This window comes from Bos javanicus, chromosome 9 (genome assembly GCF_032452875.1).
Source record: "Bos javanicus breed banteng chromosome 9, ARS-OSU_banteng_1.0, whole genome shotgun sequence".
Classification (NCBI taxonomy): Eukaryota; Metazoa; Chordata; class Mammalia; order Artiodactyla; family Bovidae; genus Bos; species Bos javanicus.
Genome location: NC_083876.1, coordinates 61,123,859 through 61,140,708, shown reverse-complemented (window position 1 = coordinate 61,140,708; position 16,850 = coordinate 61,123,859). Strand labels below are relative to the sequence as shown.

The 16,850-nt window shown below is 38.8% G+C and overlaps 1 protein-coding gene across 4 annotated transcripts in view; it reads right to left on the bottom strand.

Moving 5' to 3' along the window:
* Positions 1-16,850, bottom strand: part of RNGTT (RNA guanylyltransferase and 5'-phosphatase) — a 249,562-nt gene that overhangs the window by 173,116 nt on the left and 59,596 nt on the right. For 2 of the 4 annotated variants that reach the window (XM_061427846.1, XM_061427844.1), the window contains exon 9: positions 4,542-4,700. The exons of the other annotated variants lie outside the window; for them this stretch is intronic. In XM_061427846.1, the coding sequence (XP_061283830.1) occupies positions 4,542-4,700 (159 nt within the window). The remainder of the gene's footprint in view (positions 1-4,541; positions 4,701-16,850) is intronic. 4 annotated transcript variants of the gene reach the window in all.

Below are 16,850 nucleotides of genomic sequence, written 5' to 3'. Positions count from 1 at the left end.
TTTTCAGGCTTTAGAACAAAAGTTTCTGGGATGCGATTTCTGGTTTGAATTCCAGTCATTTCAAATCACATGTTCTTTTTTATGTGATACCCACAAAATGTAAGAAGTTATTTCATGTTAGGGAAGAAACAAGCAATGTGGAAATATTTTCATATCACTCCAAAGTCTCTGAATGAATAGATTCTTTAAACAAATGAAACCATCCCATGTACCATCAGATGCTGGCATAGTACATAATGATGGTTCTACCTTCAGTGAAAGTGGATCACTAATGCAATATGATTTCTTATTAATCATGACATAACTTCAACTGCAAATCTAATATACAGGATTACTAAATTATTTTTATAATATCCATTCTTATTAAAAGACAAAACTTAGTAAGAAGTTTCACTGAACTAGAAAGCACTGATTCATTTTTTATATTAAAATATATATACCAAAGCCATATAAATAACAGCAAAGCCAAATGCATTCGTTCACTCATTCAGGCCATGCCACAAGGCCTGCATGATCTTAGTTCCATGACCAAGGATTGAACCCATGACCCTTGATGTGGAAGCGCAGAGTCCTACCCACTGGACCACCAGGGAAGCCTCGCATAAACTGTTTCATGGTATATACCCTTCGAGACAGTCACTGAGACATGAGACAGCTATTCAAGTAAAACCACCAACAGCATATTAATACAATTCAGGAAGTACATAATTAAAGAAAAGGAAAACTGATTTAAAAAATTGGTAACTAATAGCATCTTAAGAATTTTAATTCACACTTCTAATACTCTCAGGGTAAAATTGTCTTTAAACATCTTATAATTTAAATTTATCACTAATATCCATTGATACAGAAAGAGATTCACAATATATTAAATGAAGAAAGAGCAACTTAAAAATCAGAATGTATGAGTATGAGGGGTAGGGAGTTAAAACTCTGAATAGTAAAACAGACAAGAAAGCCTATACCAAAATGGTAAGAACTGTCATCTCTAGGTAGAATTATTAATGATATTTGCTTTCCTCACTATACTCTTTTGTACTTTTAAGAAATATAAAAAATAAGCACATATTGCTTTTTCAAGCCAGGGTGGGGGTGAAAATTAAAGCTACAAAAAAAAACAAAAAATAGAAATACAGTCTAATTACAGTCTAAACATTTTTCCCTGGGCAATAAAATAAGATGGGATGTTAAACCTTGGTCTGACTCTTTGTGAATTCTCTAGGCCAGAATACTGGAGTGGGTAGCCTTTTCCCTTCTCCAGGGGATTCTCCCAACCCAGGAATCGAACAGGGGTCTCCTGCACTGCAGGCGGATTCTTTACCAACTGAGTTATCAGGGAAGCCCAGTCATACCACAGCAGCTTCAAAATTAGCAGGTATTTCTCCTCTCCTATATAAAGCACTCAAAGTGGGTAATAAAAACAGAAAAGTTCACGCATTTCACCATCTCTATCTACTTTTACCAATTCCCATCAAACTAACTATAGTTTTTTCTTTTTAAAGGATTAACCAATTAATTTTTTTAAATACTTACTAAAGGGTCAACCAGGTATCACGCACAGATGCTAGAAATATAATAATGTAAACAGCACAAGTTCTTCATCTAACTTCATATGGTTTTATACCTTTAGCAAGAAAACAAGGCATTAAACAAATAATCCCAAACACAGTAAGTACTCATAAGATGAAGTTGTTGTTGTTCAGTTGGTAAGTCGTGTCTGACTCTTCTGCAACTCCATGGACTGCAGCCCACCAGGCTCCTCCGTCCATAAGATTTTCCAGCCAAGAATACTGGAGTGTGTTGTTGTCTCCTTCCCCAAGGGATATTCCACCAGACCCAGGGATTGAACCCTCATCTCCTGCATTAGCAGGCAGATTCTTCACCAGTGAGCCACCAGGGAAGTACCAAAGTGAAGCACAAGATGCTATAGGAGCACACAAAAGGTACAACCTGTCAGAGTTCAGACATCAGGAAAGGATCCCAGAAGGATTCTCAAGTAGCTGATGGTAACAGCAGGTTTTAATCACTTAGTGAGCAATGACTATGCACAAAGCAAAGTCAAAGTACTTTATGTTAACTCAATTAAGTCTTAAAACAATCTGACCATGTAGAGAAAATTATTCTGCCTGTATTCCTGATGAGGAAACTGAAATCACACTCAGTAACCTGCTCAAAGCCATAAAGATGGCAAAACAGCAAAGCTGTTATTAAAACCTAGACAAGAGCCTATCTCAACAACCTCTATAGTATCCTGCCTCTGACCTGCGTTGTGCAGGAGTTAACTGAACACACATTGTGGGGTCAGGAGGGAAAAGGGAAGGGGATAGGAGTGTGTTGTGAGAACCAGTGCTTGGTACACAGTCTGCCAGGGGCAATATCCTTGAGACAAAAACAGAAGGTTCATGCTCTGGCAACAACAACAAATTCAGAATATGGAAGCATAGAGAGGAAGAAAGATAACTTGAGACTACAGAAGTAGTCAAGGACTCAGTGATTAATGAAAACTATTTTTAACTTTATTCTAGAAAGTGGAAAATCCCTCTTTTGAGACAAACAGAAACCATAAAGGGTAATTCAAACCCAAGAGGTGTGATTCAGGAAACTGGTTACATAGATATTGGGAAGATGAAAAGGTAAGAAGGGAAAATGAAGGTAATCAAGAGATGCGTAACTGCAGGAGGTACTCTACCCAGAGGGCTGTGGGAACAAAATGGAAGAGGCATGTTAGCAGAGGCCAGGAGTTTGGAGGATGGGCACTGTGAAACATGGAAGAGGTGGGGAGGTCAATGGAGCTCAGGACTCAAAGCTCTAAAGTGGCACCAAATGGCTAAGACCTGGACCTCTAAGGAGAGGAGCCCAGCATCTCAAGTTTCAGTCTCTATGGAGGAATACAGAAGGAGGATGCTCAAACTGCTGAGAAGACACAGCGTTGTGGGTGAGGAAATGCAGGTGGCACTCCTCTGCCTAGAATGCACCTCCAGCAGCAGGCATGTCTGAGAGGGAGCAGTACCGTTGGTGCTGAGATTGCTAAAAGAAGCTGGGAGTGAAGTGAAAGTTGCTGCCACCTGCTGAAGGGATAAAGAAACTAACACTAGGGAAGTCTCTTCTCTCACCTTCCAAATTCCTGCTAGTGCTCCCCATGGTAAAACTCAACAGGACGCGAGCTGGCAAGGAAGTCTGAGAAACAGTTTGCACAGTTTAAAAGGGTGGACTGGGAGCTCAGAAACAGCAGGTGAAGAAACAGCAGACCACTGAAATGCTTTTAGCTAAGTAATAGCACAATCTGACCTGCATTTTTCAAAGTTCACCCTTACATTATGTGTACTCCTATAGGGTAGGAACCAATCTGTAGACCAGAGAAATTATGAGGTTTTTACAGTACCCCAAGTGGGAATGCAGTGGCAGTGATCACTTAGAGGTGTAAGTGGATAAATTCAAGACATGAAAGAGGCAGGCTGACAGGATACTATGCTCCTGACAGGCAGTGGGGCTGAGGGGCAGAAGTCGAGGAGGACTTTCAGGCTTCTGGCAGGAGGAATGGGTGCACTCGATTTATTGATCCATGGAGCACTGGAGGAGGAGTCGCTGTTCAGTTTAGTGGGGTGGAAGTGATGGCATATGGACTTGGAGCTTTTCATTTTTATACTAGAAACAAAAATGCCCTGATTTTTCTATCCTGTGTCTAACAGGTTGGAGGCAGAATCTAAGTCAGACAACCAAATGCTTCCTTTTCAAAACTTTTAACTTGAGTGACAGTGAGGCACAGGAATAGCTTAAAAGTGACTCAGAGTGACGGCAGAGGCATCATTAGCAAACGCCAAAGGTGGCTTCCTCTTCCAAGTGTTCCTGTGCCTGACCTTGGCCCTGGTCCTTGCTGCCTGGCCTCCCTTGGTTCTTACCCATTTTCTAAGACTGGTTCTCCTCAGAGTCAGCCTTCTAACATATCCCTTTGCTTACATGAGCCAAAGTTGATTTCTACTGCTTCTAGTCGATCTAATGCTAATGGATATGCTGGGTTTTGGGTTGCTTTTTTTTCTTTTTTTTCCATTTTGCCTATTATATACAGTTGAATTCACATAAGTTAAATGTGCCCATGACGGAACCCCACTGCAATATGTTCCCCAACCTACCCTTAATACAAACGGTTACATGACACTAGCTCTTTACACAATAACCTCAGGCCAAAAGATATGCCATCTATTTCCTGTCCTTGATAACTATAGGTTAAGCCCAAAGTTTACCTTCCCTTGTATCTTTTCCTCCCATAAGAATTCACTGCCAAACCTCTACTGTTTCTGTACCAGCTACGCTGCCTCTCATATCTATTCCCAAAAGGACTGGTAAATAGTCCCTGAAACCTAATTCTCAAGATTGCAGAGAAATAAATTCCGCTATATTAAAATTTCTTATAAAGAAAATTCACAGTTTAGAGTCACTTCCCCATATACAATTATAAACCTTCCTGACATAAGAGTCAGACTCCCCCACGCCCACCAACACCTGTCAGACCTTACTTCAGAAACGATACAAGAAAAGCTGACCTGCTAAACTGCAGCTTTCTTCCTTCCTCATGCGGGCTTATGAACACTTTGCCTTTTCCTCTCACTAGCTCACCGCTCAGTACATTTGATCTCTGGTAATTTCTTTTGCAAAGTATATCCATGTCCTCTTTAAGCCATTTTGCCCCATTTCTTTCAACTCTTAAAGAAAAGGGAAATGTATGTTATGCATATTTTACCACAGTTTTTAAAAATGAAAAACAAGAAGTTACAGTCATGAGTTTTCACCTAGACCAAATAAAAAATCAGTGTCACAGAGTCCCTTTCACAATCTCTATCATACTCTCAATCTATCTCATCTTACAAAAATGAAATCCATTTTCTCAAGAGAGTTTTTAAATGAGTCAAAACAGAGTTTTTATAAATGTCTTATATTTGTTGCAATATAGTCTGTTTGGTTACCTGTGTTGGAACAGTACATCTTGTCACTTTTCACACAGTAAGTAACTTACCTACCTTAAAAGCAAGCTTTATAGGCTAGGCTTGGAATCTAACCACTATTCAGACTAGAATTCTGTGGAAACACAACCTAAAGTCTACCAACTTAAATTAAGGAATCTCAGAAAAAGGTTTCAGATAACTTAAAACATCACTGTTTGTACTGCTTTCACAAAAAGACCAATATTTGATGATAAAACAATCTGATCCTACACATGAGCTTTACTTCCAAACATAATGGCTATAATCTGCTTATCTGACACAAACATTTCAACCTTTGAAAACAAAAAGTATCTGAAGGAAAAGTATAGCTTTACCTAATCTCACCTTCCTAGAAATTTAAAGAACTCAATTAAGGTCATTCCTATTTTCACATTAACAAATTAAAGAGAACATACACACAAACAGTAACACTACCACCTAACTTTTTTTTAAATGTTTTATTTCTGCTGTTAACAATCATTGAAATGAAGACACGGTCCTAACATATTCTTCACATAACTGGGAAGACATAGTTCATAAAAAACTATTAAAATTCTCAGACTTCCCTGGTGGATTAAGAATCCAACTGCCAATGCAGGGGACATGGTTTCAATCCCTGACCCGGGAAGATTCCACATGCTGCGGAGCAGCTAAGCTCGTGTACCACAACTACTGAGCCCGTGCACTTAGAGCCTGTGCAACAAGAGGAGCCACCACAATGAGAAGCCCACGCACCACAACTAGAGAAAGCCCAGGTGCAACAAAGACGTGTGCAACCAAAAATAAAGATAAATAAATATTATTTAAAAAGGAAACTATCAAAATTTTCATTCAACATTATAGAAGATTCCAACCCAACAGGTATTTTTACCTTGATGTATTGATTCTAAAAGCACAACAGACTTCTTTAAAAGGATTAGCTTAGCTTCTTTATACTCTTCATATCACATCAATTTAAATTCATGAAACAGATGTGATTAAAGTTTTATAATCTTAAATTCACTTTAAGCCCACAGCTTCAATCTATTACATGATCACTTATATACACATGGGCTTCCCTGGTGGCTTAGAGGTTAAAGCATCCACCTGGAATGCGGGAGACCTGGATTTGATCCCTGGGTCAGGAAGATCCCCTGGAGAAGGAAAATGGCAACCCACTCCAGTACTCTTGCCTGGAGAATCCCATGGAGGGAGGAGTCTGGTAGGCTACGGTCCATGAGGTCGCAAAGAGTCGGACAGGACTGAGCAACTTCACTTTCACTTTATATACACACAACAGTAATTAGACAGACAGCCTGTATTATTTAATTTTAAATTGCAAAGCCCATTTACTTCCTCTCCAATTTAAGTGTTAAACTTTGATCTTAACATGTTAACTGCAAATTAAATGGCAGGCCAAAAGCATAAGACCGAACATTTGAACAGTTTGCCAACCGGTCTCTTGAGAAATGTGTACGCAGGTCAGGAAGCAACAGTTAGAACTGCACATGGAACAACAGACTGGTTCCAAATACGAAAAGGAGTATGTCAAGGCTGTATATTGTCACCCTGCTTATTTAACTTATATGCAGAGTACATCATGAGAAACGCTGGACTGGAAGAAACACGAGCTGGAATCAAGATTGCCGGGAGAAATATCAATAACCTCAGATATGCAGATGACACCACCTTTATGGCAGAAAGTGAAGAGGAACGAAAAAGCCTCTTGATGAAAGTGAAAGAGGAGAGTGAAAAAGTTGGCTTAAAGCTCAACATTCAGAAAACGAAGATCATGGCATCCGGTCCCATCACTTCATGGGAAATAGATGGGGAAACAGTGTCAGACTTTATTTTTGGGGCTCCAAAATCACTGCAGATGGTGACTGCAGCCATGAAATTAAAAGACGCTTACTCCTTGGAAGGAAAGTTATGTCCAACCTAGATAGCATATTCAAAAGCAGAGACATTACTTTGCCAACAAAGGTCCGTCTAGTCAAGGCTATGGTTTTTCCTGTGGTCATGTATGGATGTGAGAGTTGGACTGTGAAGCAAGCTGAGCGCCGAAGAATTGATGCTTTTGAACTGTGGTGTTGGAGAAGACTCTTGAGAGTCCTTTGGACTGCAAGGAGATCCAACCAGGCATTCTGAAGGAGATCAGCCCTGGGATTTCTTTGGAAGGAATGATGCTGAAGCTGAAACTCCAGTACTTTGGCCACCTCATGTGAAGAGTTGACTCATTGGAAAAGACTCTGATGCTGGGAGGGATTGGGGGCAGGAGGAGAAGGGGATGACAGAGGATGAGGTGGCTGGATGGCATCACTGACTCGATGGACGTGAGTCTGAGTGAACTCCAGGAGTTGGTGATGGACAGGGAGGCCTGGCGTGCTGCGATTCATGGTGTCGCAAAGAGTCGGACACGACTGAGCAACTGAACTGAACTGAACTGAAATGTCTTCTACCTCTGGAGAGTCATCTTTATTTTATATGTTGTTTCTATAGCAAGTTTTCCACTATGCTATGTTCATCTAAGTTTTGTTTAAGTTTGGTAATTGGTAAACTTTGTCTATAGAAAAATTATCAGTCAAAAAACTTTATTTCAACTTACATAATTCACCACAAATTATTCTTGAAAACCTAGGGGTATCTACTATGAAAAAAATACTCACAAGTCATCCAAGCCTTCTCACTAAAATATCATGTATGTCCCTATTTCTATTAATAGACAGTAATAATTTTTAAAGCGTAGATGCTTCTATTTCAAGAAACCTCCTTCAACCAGCAAGACTTAGTCTTGGGCAAAGCTTAAAACTCAACACTGCAAAAGAATCTGGCAGGCATAGGGCCCAGTATCAGTTTCTGGATTCCACCCTCCCACTTCACAGAGTTAATGACACATAATACAAATAATCAAGTTTTTAAAAAGATTTAGAGTAAACTTTTTGTTCCAAACCACCCCAAAATTTAAATTTTTTGATTTTCTTACTTTGTTTTCATTAAGTATGAGGGGTACCAATGCTATTATTACAGGCTTTGGAAAGAAAATTCCAGTTTCATAGCCTGTAATACCAGACTCTCAATCAGTGTTTGCCAACTAGACTGGTAAAAAATAGGCAGGCATCTGGAACCAAAAATCCCATCAAATATTATAAATGATTATAACAGTCCAACCCAAAGGTATATGCTTTAACTTCAGAACTGCAACTGCCCTACCCTTTCTCATTTTGCCATCCTCCACTGCTCAGAAATACATACATGCCTACTGCCAAGCTTTCGTTTCTATAAAACCACATCTTGTCCTAAAATACATAATCTTCAAACTCTTACTCAAAACTTCCTTTCATGGAATCTCTCATACTGTAAATAACAGGTCCTATTCAACTCGCTCTATCCCTCCCAAGTTTTCTAAAACTTGTAAATCTAGTATGTCCCACCTCTGGTAGAAAAGAAAGCATACGGCAGGAGCATGCAGGAGCCTGAAAATTCACTTGAAGGCGTCTCAACTTTATTTTTAATTGAGCTCATTTAAGCTAAAATGTAACAAATATTATAAAACATAATCTACAATGTGTTATTCACTAGTGAACATTAGTAGTATTAAAAGTATTTTATTACAAGCCGTTAATTGTTTTATATATATATATAGCAATTATATATATCTATATAATATATAGCAAATAGGAGTGAAGATATCCATAGGCAGAACAGAAGGCCCCTACGTAGAAAGATATGTGGGAGGCCACTGTGGAGGTTAAGACATTCCTGACAGGCTCTTTCTAGCTGTGTGATTTTGCACAAATCACTTGATTACTCTAAAATGCAGTTTCCTCATCAAAAATTTCCACCTCCTAATGTGACTGTAAGAATTAAATGAGTTAGTACCCCCATGCTCAAAGTAGCATTATCCAAACCAGCAACAGTATACAAGCAACACAAGTGTCCACTGACAGATAAAAGGATAAGCAAAATGTGGTATATATATTAAATGGAACCTTATTCTGCCCAAGAAAATGAGAAAATTTCTGAAATATGCTATAATACAAATGAACCTTGAGGACATTATGCTAAGTGAAATAAGCCAGTCACAAAAAGATAACTACTGTGTGATTCTACCTCTTTGAGGTACCTAGATTAGTTAAAAAAAAAAAATCAGAAAGATCAAAAGTAAAATGGGTGGATACCAGGGGAATGGAAAATTATCACTCAATGGGTATAGACTTTTAGTTCTACAAGATGAAAAGAGTTCTGGACATGAGTGGCAGAGATGTGTGCCAACATTATGAATGTATTTAACACCACTGAACTATATACTAAATAATAGTTAAAGTGGTAACTTTTACAGTATGTGTATTTTACCACCATAAAATTTTTTTTTTAAAAATGAGTTAATACATGAAGGATAAAGAACTGTATGTACCTGTTACATGGTAATAAAACTCAAGTTACTGCTACTACATTATGTCCAAGGCACACAGTAAGTACCTAATTAAGGCAGGATATAATTATTAATACCGCAACTATTACTTTAGACAATCCAAACAAGAGTTGAGGTCACTGATAAACAAAGACTGGATAAGAGAGGAAGGATTCATTTCCTGTAGGCAGGAAAGAAGAGGACATCTCTTCTGAATAAAGAGGAAAAAGGTAAGTGAACCAGAAATTTTGAACTGGTAGAAAAATAACCCTTGGTAACTCCCTGTGAAGGTGATTCACAGCACTCAAACTCAAGCTTTTAAGCATACTTACACAAAGGGAGACAACAACTACAGCAAACAGCTCCTTTTAATTTTTCCATGAAGAGTTATAACCCAAGAAAATTTTGTAAAATCAGAAGCTACACTACCTGCGTGAGCAATAACTCAAAGAGCTCAAAGAGCCTGTGTCAGGTGCATGTCTCAATCTGCCTAGGAAACTGTTTCCTAAACACTAAGATGATAAAAAAAAAAACCTGAGCCTAAAATACGCCAATGTATCGAAACAGCTTCTTAAGATTTACTAACAAAAATGGTATATATAAGTAAACACACGGCAACTCCAAAAGCTATTGTACATAATAGAAAACTATCACATTTTTGTCCCAGTCTAGCACATCAAATAAAAATTAGTAAAAGAATACTTTAAACAAAAGTATACTTAAGGGAATTCCCTGGCAATCAGGGGTTAGGACTCCACACTTTCACTGCCAAGAGAATGGGTTCAACCCCTGGGGGGGAACTAAAATCCCACAAGCTGAACTGTGTGTCCAAATTAAAATATATATGGATACAGATATATACATGTGTATATATATAATATATATATAATATACATGTATGGGGCTTCCCTGGTGGCTCAGTGGTAAAGAATCCACCTGCCAGTGCAGGAGATGCAGGAGACAAGTTTGATCCCTGGGTCGGGAAGATGCCCTGGAGAAGGAAATGGCAACTTACTCCATTCTTCTTGCCTGGAGAACCTCCATGGACAGAGAAGCCTGGCAGGCTATACAGTCCATGGGATCACAAAGAGTTGGATTCAATTTAGTAATGAGCATGCACACACATATACATGTATGTATCTATATATATGCATGCTGCTGCTGCTGCTAAGTTGCTTCAGTCGTGTCCAAATCTGTGCAACCCCACAGACGGCAGCCCACCAGGTTTCTGTGTCCCTGGGATTCTCCAGGCAAGAATATTGGAGTGGGTTGCCATTTCCTTCTCCAATGCATTCATGCATGCCAAGTCGCTTCAGTTGTATCCGACTCTGTGCGACCCTATGGACAGCAGCCCTCCAGGATCCACTGTCCACAGGATTCTCCACGCAAGAATATTGGAGTAGATTGCCATTTCCTTCTCCATATATATGTATATATAGACATAATTCTTGGAAACATGCAAAAGAAAAACTTTCACGAAAATATATGTTCAAAAGTTATATTCAGTAGATTTTTCCTCTCTTAGTCACAGAAATATTCTTGTTTGGCTGCTGACTAGGGTAAAAAGAGCAGAAAGGATTCAAAAGAGAAGAGAAAGAAAGCATTAAGCAAGATCACAAGTTAGTTCCAATTATAATCTTCTAGTTTTCACATTTTACGTTAAGGAACTTTTTTTTTTATTATTTTTGGATTTGAACCCATGGACTGTAGCCAGCCAGGCTTCTCTGTCCACGCAATTCTTCAGGCAAGAATATTAGAGTGGGTTGCCATTTCCTTCTCTAGGGGATCTTCCTGCCCCAGGGATCTAACCTTTGTCTCCTGCAGCTCCTGCATTATAAGCAGATTCTTTACCGCTAAGCCACCAGGGAAGCCCCTACCTTAGGCAACTTTTGAAACTCACTGCTGCCTAGACTAGCTGAATAAATGCCAATATAACCTACTTTCATTAAAAGTTTTCACAAAAGACCCCAAAGAGGTTCACCTAACAGTCCTCAAATTATAACTGAAAGTGGGAAATAAAGTGCTGCTACAGGGTCTCCCTGTGCCTTGTCAGAACAACCCTTGAGGAGTCTTGGCAGCACTGGCTCTCTGGCTTTTCTTCCTTCAGTCACAGAAGTAGGCTGGCTGCTTCTCCTTCAACAGCAACTATTCTTCAAGTGTTCGCTTCCCTGCCTTCTGTATCTCTATAGAGTGCTCTCTGTCCATACCATACGTATTTCAAAAAATAGATCTTTTAAGTATCTCAAAGGCCACTGGGCTAACCAACTGATGGAGCAATCCCAGCTGACCTTAAACTTCAAGATTGAGATAAGGGAACTCCCACCTTACAACTTGTTAAGAATAACTTAAGAAGTAGGAGTTGGTATAATAGTCAAAATTTAAATCACAGACTCATGGTTCAGCAATCATTAAAACTCTGACATGTTTAAAAATATAAACTAAGGATTTAAGCAGTTACCTGTATAATAATTTTCTTCCTGTAGCCTAAACACCTTACTGCCTGATGGCCAGAACCAGTTGAGCTCAGGCAGGCTGCCTCCACCTCGTGACATCCTTTGTGCTATTCCTCTGGCCTATGTTACTCACTCTTCACTAGTCATCCTCCTCCTAAGAACTCCTACGTTCTAGAATCTACGTCACATCATTTATAGGCAATTATATTTCATATTGTTCTCTCATGTATTCCCATTTTAATATCGAAATTAGATTTTCAACCATTTAAGGGCATGAATCACATCTTAGTTTCTTTTTTTAAATAGGTTCAAATTTTAAAAGTAGAATTTTACCATGACAATGGAATCCCTCTTCAGAAAGTTAGAGTTTGGTTTATTTTAATGAATCTATTAATTTGGTAGAATGTGCAACTATTAACACTTACCAAGCACTTCCTACATGTTAAACATTATTCTAAGTGCTTTAGATGAAATTACTTAATCCCATTACATCTAGGAGGTAATTATTGTTATCTCAATTTTTCAGATGGGCAAGTTGGAAGACAGAGGGGTTATATAACTTTCCTAGGATCACATGACTGATAAGCATGTAAACCTCAGGATTTGAACCCAGGTAGTCTAGTTTCAGGGCTTCCCTCATAGCTCAGTTGGTAAAGAATCTGCCTGCAATGCAGGAGACCTGGGTTTGATTCCTGGGTCAGGAAGATCCCCTGGAGAAAGAAATGGCAACCCACTCCAGTATTCTTGCCTGGAAAATCCCATGGTCAGGGGAGCCTGGCAGGCTACCATCCATGGGGTTGCAAGAGTCGGACACGACTTAGCAACTAAACCAAACCACCGCAGTCTAGTTTCAATACCCAAGCTCTTAACCACTATGCTATACTGCTTCTCAAAAATAAACCTGTTTTTACAAGTTAATATATTAATACATAAACAGTCTTGTTTTTAGAATTGTATTACATTACTATTTTTATAGGTCCTTGATTCTATTGACTATGCAGAATATCTAATACAGGCTCACGATCTCTCTTATTTGAAAACTTTGGATGTATTTTATTCTAGATGTCATTTCAGTATTTTGAATTTTAAAAAATATTTAGACAAATTAATCCTAAAATGTATTTTAAAAAATTGTTCTTGTTGTTGTTATTTAGTTGCTAGGTCATGTCCAACTTTTTTCCGACCCCATGGACTGTAGCCCACCAGGCTCCTCTGTCCATGGGATTTTCCAGGCAAACATACTGGACTGGGTTGCCATTTCCTTCTCCAGAGGATATTCCCAACCCAGGGACTGAACCTACGTCTCCTGCATTGCAAGCAGATTCTTTACTACTGAGCCACCTGGGATGCCCAGGTGGGTTTTACCTATTTTTAAAAAATAGGTAAAACTAATTTTCCTCTCAAAACTTTATTGCCATTGAAACTGACCATACACTGTGATAAATAATGTGGTGGTTTCAAGTACACATTCAGAACAGCTACCATTTAAAACTTGCCAAAAATTAAAAATTTTCTATAAAACAAGCAATATATTTTTAATGTGTGTATTTATACTAGAATAATGAATCGTTTTCATAACTATTTTAGTGAAAGGGAGAAAAAGACCTAACCTATAAGAAACTTGAAATAATTTTACTTTTAACACAGACATTATACATTATACATATTTTACTTTAAAAATCCCATTGTTTTAAATGTTTAATAGATGAATAGCACCACTAAGATTATTCTTAAAGATAAATAAAAACACATGTAGAAGATGCATAACATGTTGATGCGTCATTTTTAGTACTGCTTCATGCGCATATAAAAATATAAGTATATAAAATTATATCTAAGTGCACCAAATGCTTTAAATGACTTTTAATTTCCTCATCTATTATCAATAGCAGACCCTTCCCTGGTGGCTCAGATGGTAAAGAGTCTGCCTGCAATATGGGAGACCCAGGTTTAACCCTTGTGTCAGGAAGATCCCCTGGAAAAGGGAACGGCAACCCACCCCAGCTTTCTTGCCTGGAGAACTCCATGGACAAAGGAGCCTAGTGGGCGACAGTTCATGAGATTGCAAAGAGTTGGACATGACTGAGCAATGATGACTTTCACTATTATAACAGTACAAAATGTTTAAAGGAGCACACTAGTATATATGAAGTGAAGTTACTCAGTTCAGTTCAGTTCAGTCGCTCAGTCGTGTCCGACTCTTCGCAGACCCCATGAATCACAGCACGCCAAGCCTCCCTGTCCATCACCAACTCCCGGAGTTCACTCAGACTCACGTCCATCGAGTCAATGGTGCCATCCAGCCCTCTCATCCTCTGTCATCCCCTTCTCCTCCTGCCCCCAATCCCTCCCAGCATCAGAGTCTTTTCCAATGAGTCAAGTCTTCGCATGAGGTGGCCAAAGTACTGGAGTTTCAACTTCAGCATCATTCCCTCCACTGGAAATAGAACTGCCTTATGATCCAGCAATCCCACTGCTGGGCATACACACTGAGGAAACCAGAAGGGAAAGAGACACGTGTACCCCAATGTTCATCGCAGCACTGTTTATAATAGCCAGGACATGGAAGCAACCTAGATGTCCATCAGCAGATGAATGGATAAGAAAGCTGTGGTACATATACACAATGGAGTATTACTCAGCCATTAAAAAGAATACATTTGAATCAGTTCTAATGAGGTGGATGAAACTGGAGCCTATTATACAGAGTGAAGTAAGCCAGAAGGAAAAACACCAATACAGTATACTAACGCATATATATGGAATTTAGAAAGATGGTAATGATAACCCTGTATACGAGACAGCAAAAGAGACACTGATGTATAGAACAGGCTTATGGACTCTGTGGGAGAGGGAGAGGGTGGGAAGATTTGGGAGAATGGCATTGAAACATGTGAAATGTCATGTATGAAACGAGATGCCAGTCCAGGTTCAATGCACGATGCTGGATGCTTGGGGCTGGTGCACTGGGACGACCCAGAGGGATGGTATGGGGAGGGAGGAGGGAGGAGGGAGGAGGGTTCAGGATGGGTTCTTAAATTTGTAAGGAATATATTAAATTAAAAAAATAAATAAATAAAAAGTCTACTTAAAATCATGAAAAAAAAAAAAGAAATCCCAGGGCTGATCTCCTTCAGAATCGACTAGTTGGATCTCCTTGCAGTCCAAGGGACTCTCAAGAGTCTTCTCCAACACCACAGTTCAAAAGCATCAATTCTTCGGCGCTCAGCCTTCTTCACAGTCCAGCTCTCACATCCATACGTGACCACAGGAAAAACCATAGCCTTGACTAGATGGACCTTTGTTGGCAAAGTAATGTCTCTGCTTTTGAATATGCTATCTAGGTTGGTCTTAACTTTCCTTCCAAGGAGTAAGCGTCTTTTAATTTCATGGCTGCAGTCACCATCTGCAGTGATTTTGGAGCCCCAAAAATAAAATCTGACACTGTTTCCACTGTTTCCCCATCTGTTGCTCAGTCGTATCCAACTCTTTGCGACCCCATGGACTGTAGCCTACCAGGCTCCTCCGTCCACAGAATTCTCCAGGCAAGAATACTGGAATGGGTTGCCATTCCCTTTTCCAAGGGATCTCCCTAACCCAGGGACAGAACCCAGGTCTCCTGCACTGCAGGCGGACGCTTTACCCTCTAAGCCACCGGGGGACCACACTATTAGAAGTCAACTTGTTTCCACTGGTCTTTGTTTATGTTCACATAAAAGTACCAGGAAAAATTTTGGATGCAACAATCTCAATAGCTAAATACTGTAGCTAAACACTGAGACTACAAAAATAAATATAATATGGATTCCCTGTACTAAGGCAACTACCAAGGCCAGACCAATACTGTATTTTGTTCTTCTAGCCAGTAGGCTACACTTTATCAGGCTAATACAACATTTAAGAGACTTAAAGGCCATTTTAAATAATTCACAGATAGACAATTTAGTTCTTTGCCCATGCAAAAATATTTTCAAAATTAAATTTCCTAAAGTCTAAGACATTACAAAAATAAAACGTGTCCAAAAAAGCTTACCTGCCAGCAAAAACAGCAGCAACCAGCAGAGCTGGGCTGAAAGCCAGGAACATACTGTACAAAGATGGGCTGCATATAAAATCCTCAAACCAGATCTCACAATTTAAAAAAGAGCTGACAGAATTACTCATTTTCAATTTCTTTGCCTAGTTCACAGATACCAGTGCCTCAAGAGAACCAGATTACCATTAACATGCAAAAACTGAATATAGTTTCTAAAGAAAGTAAAAATACTTTATGATATATGATTTCTAAAAAAGAAAGCATAGAGATATAGAAATTTCTTTCCCAAAATATAACTGGAGCACATATATCAAAATCACTACTCTTCACATGCTATGTACAAGTCCAACAACTGTTTTACCCTTTGGAACATTAATTTCACTATCTGAAATAGAAGAGTTACATTCCAACACAGTTTTTCTATAGACTCCTTTGCTCCCAACACAAACAACTGACAGTAAAACCCATATGGGATAAAATAGAGTCTTCAAATCATCCTTTCACTTTTGGAGACTCCAACATAAAAATATCTGTTTCCTGAATCAAACAAAACACCATCGGGGACTTTAATGTGGCTAAATGGTTTTTACAAAAACAGTTCCAAAATGATACTACAGAGTCATCTACAAATATAATAATTCAAATATTTGAATTTGAACATGGCAACATTAAGGAACACAGCAACATTATCAAACCTCTATGCTTTCAACACTGATGTATACATGATCCCCTAATCATTACTAAATTCTTAATAATCCCAAACTAATATTTTTGAATGTATTAGATGCACAATGCATTGGGTACTGCATCACAAAATAAGCCTGTGTTAAAGCTGGTCCTCTGCTGCCATCTAGTGTAATCATAAAATGCCAAAACTAAACCAAAGTGACTGGAAAAAAAGTACTTCGGTGGCGTATCTAAATAATAAATCATTAAAATAAACTAGTTCAAAATATGGTCCTTAAATCCCTGGAGATAATGCTATAAAACAT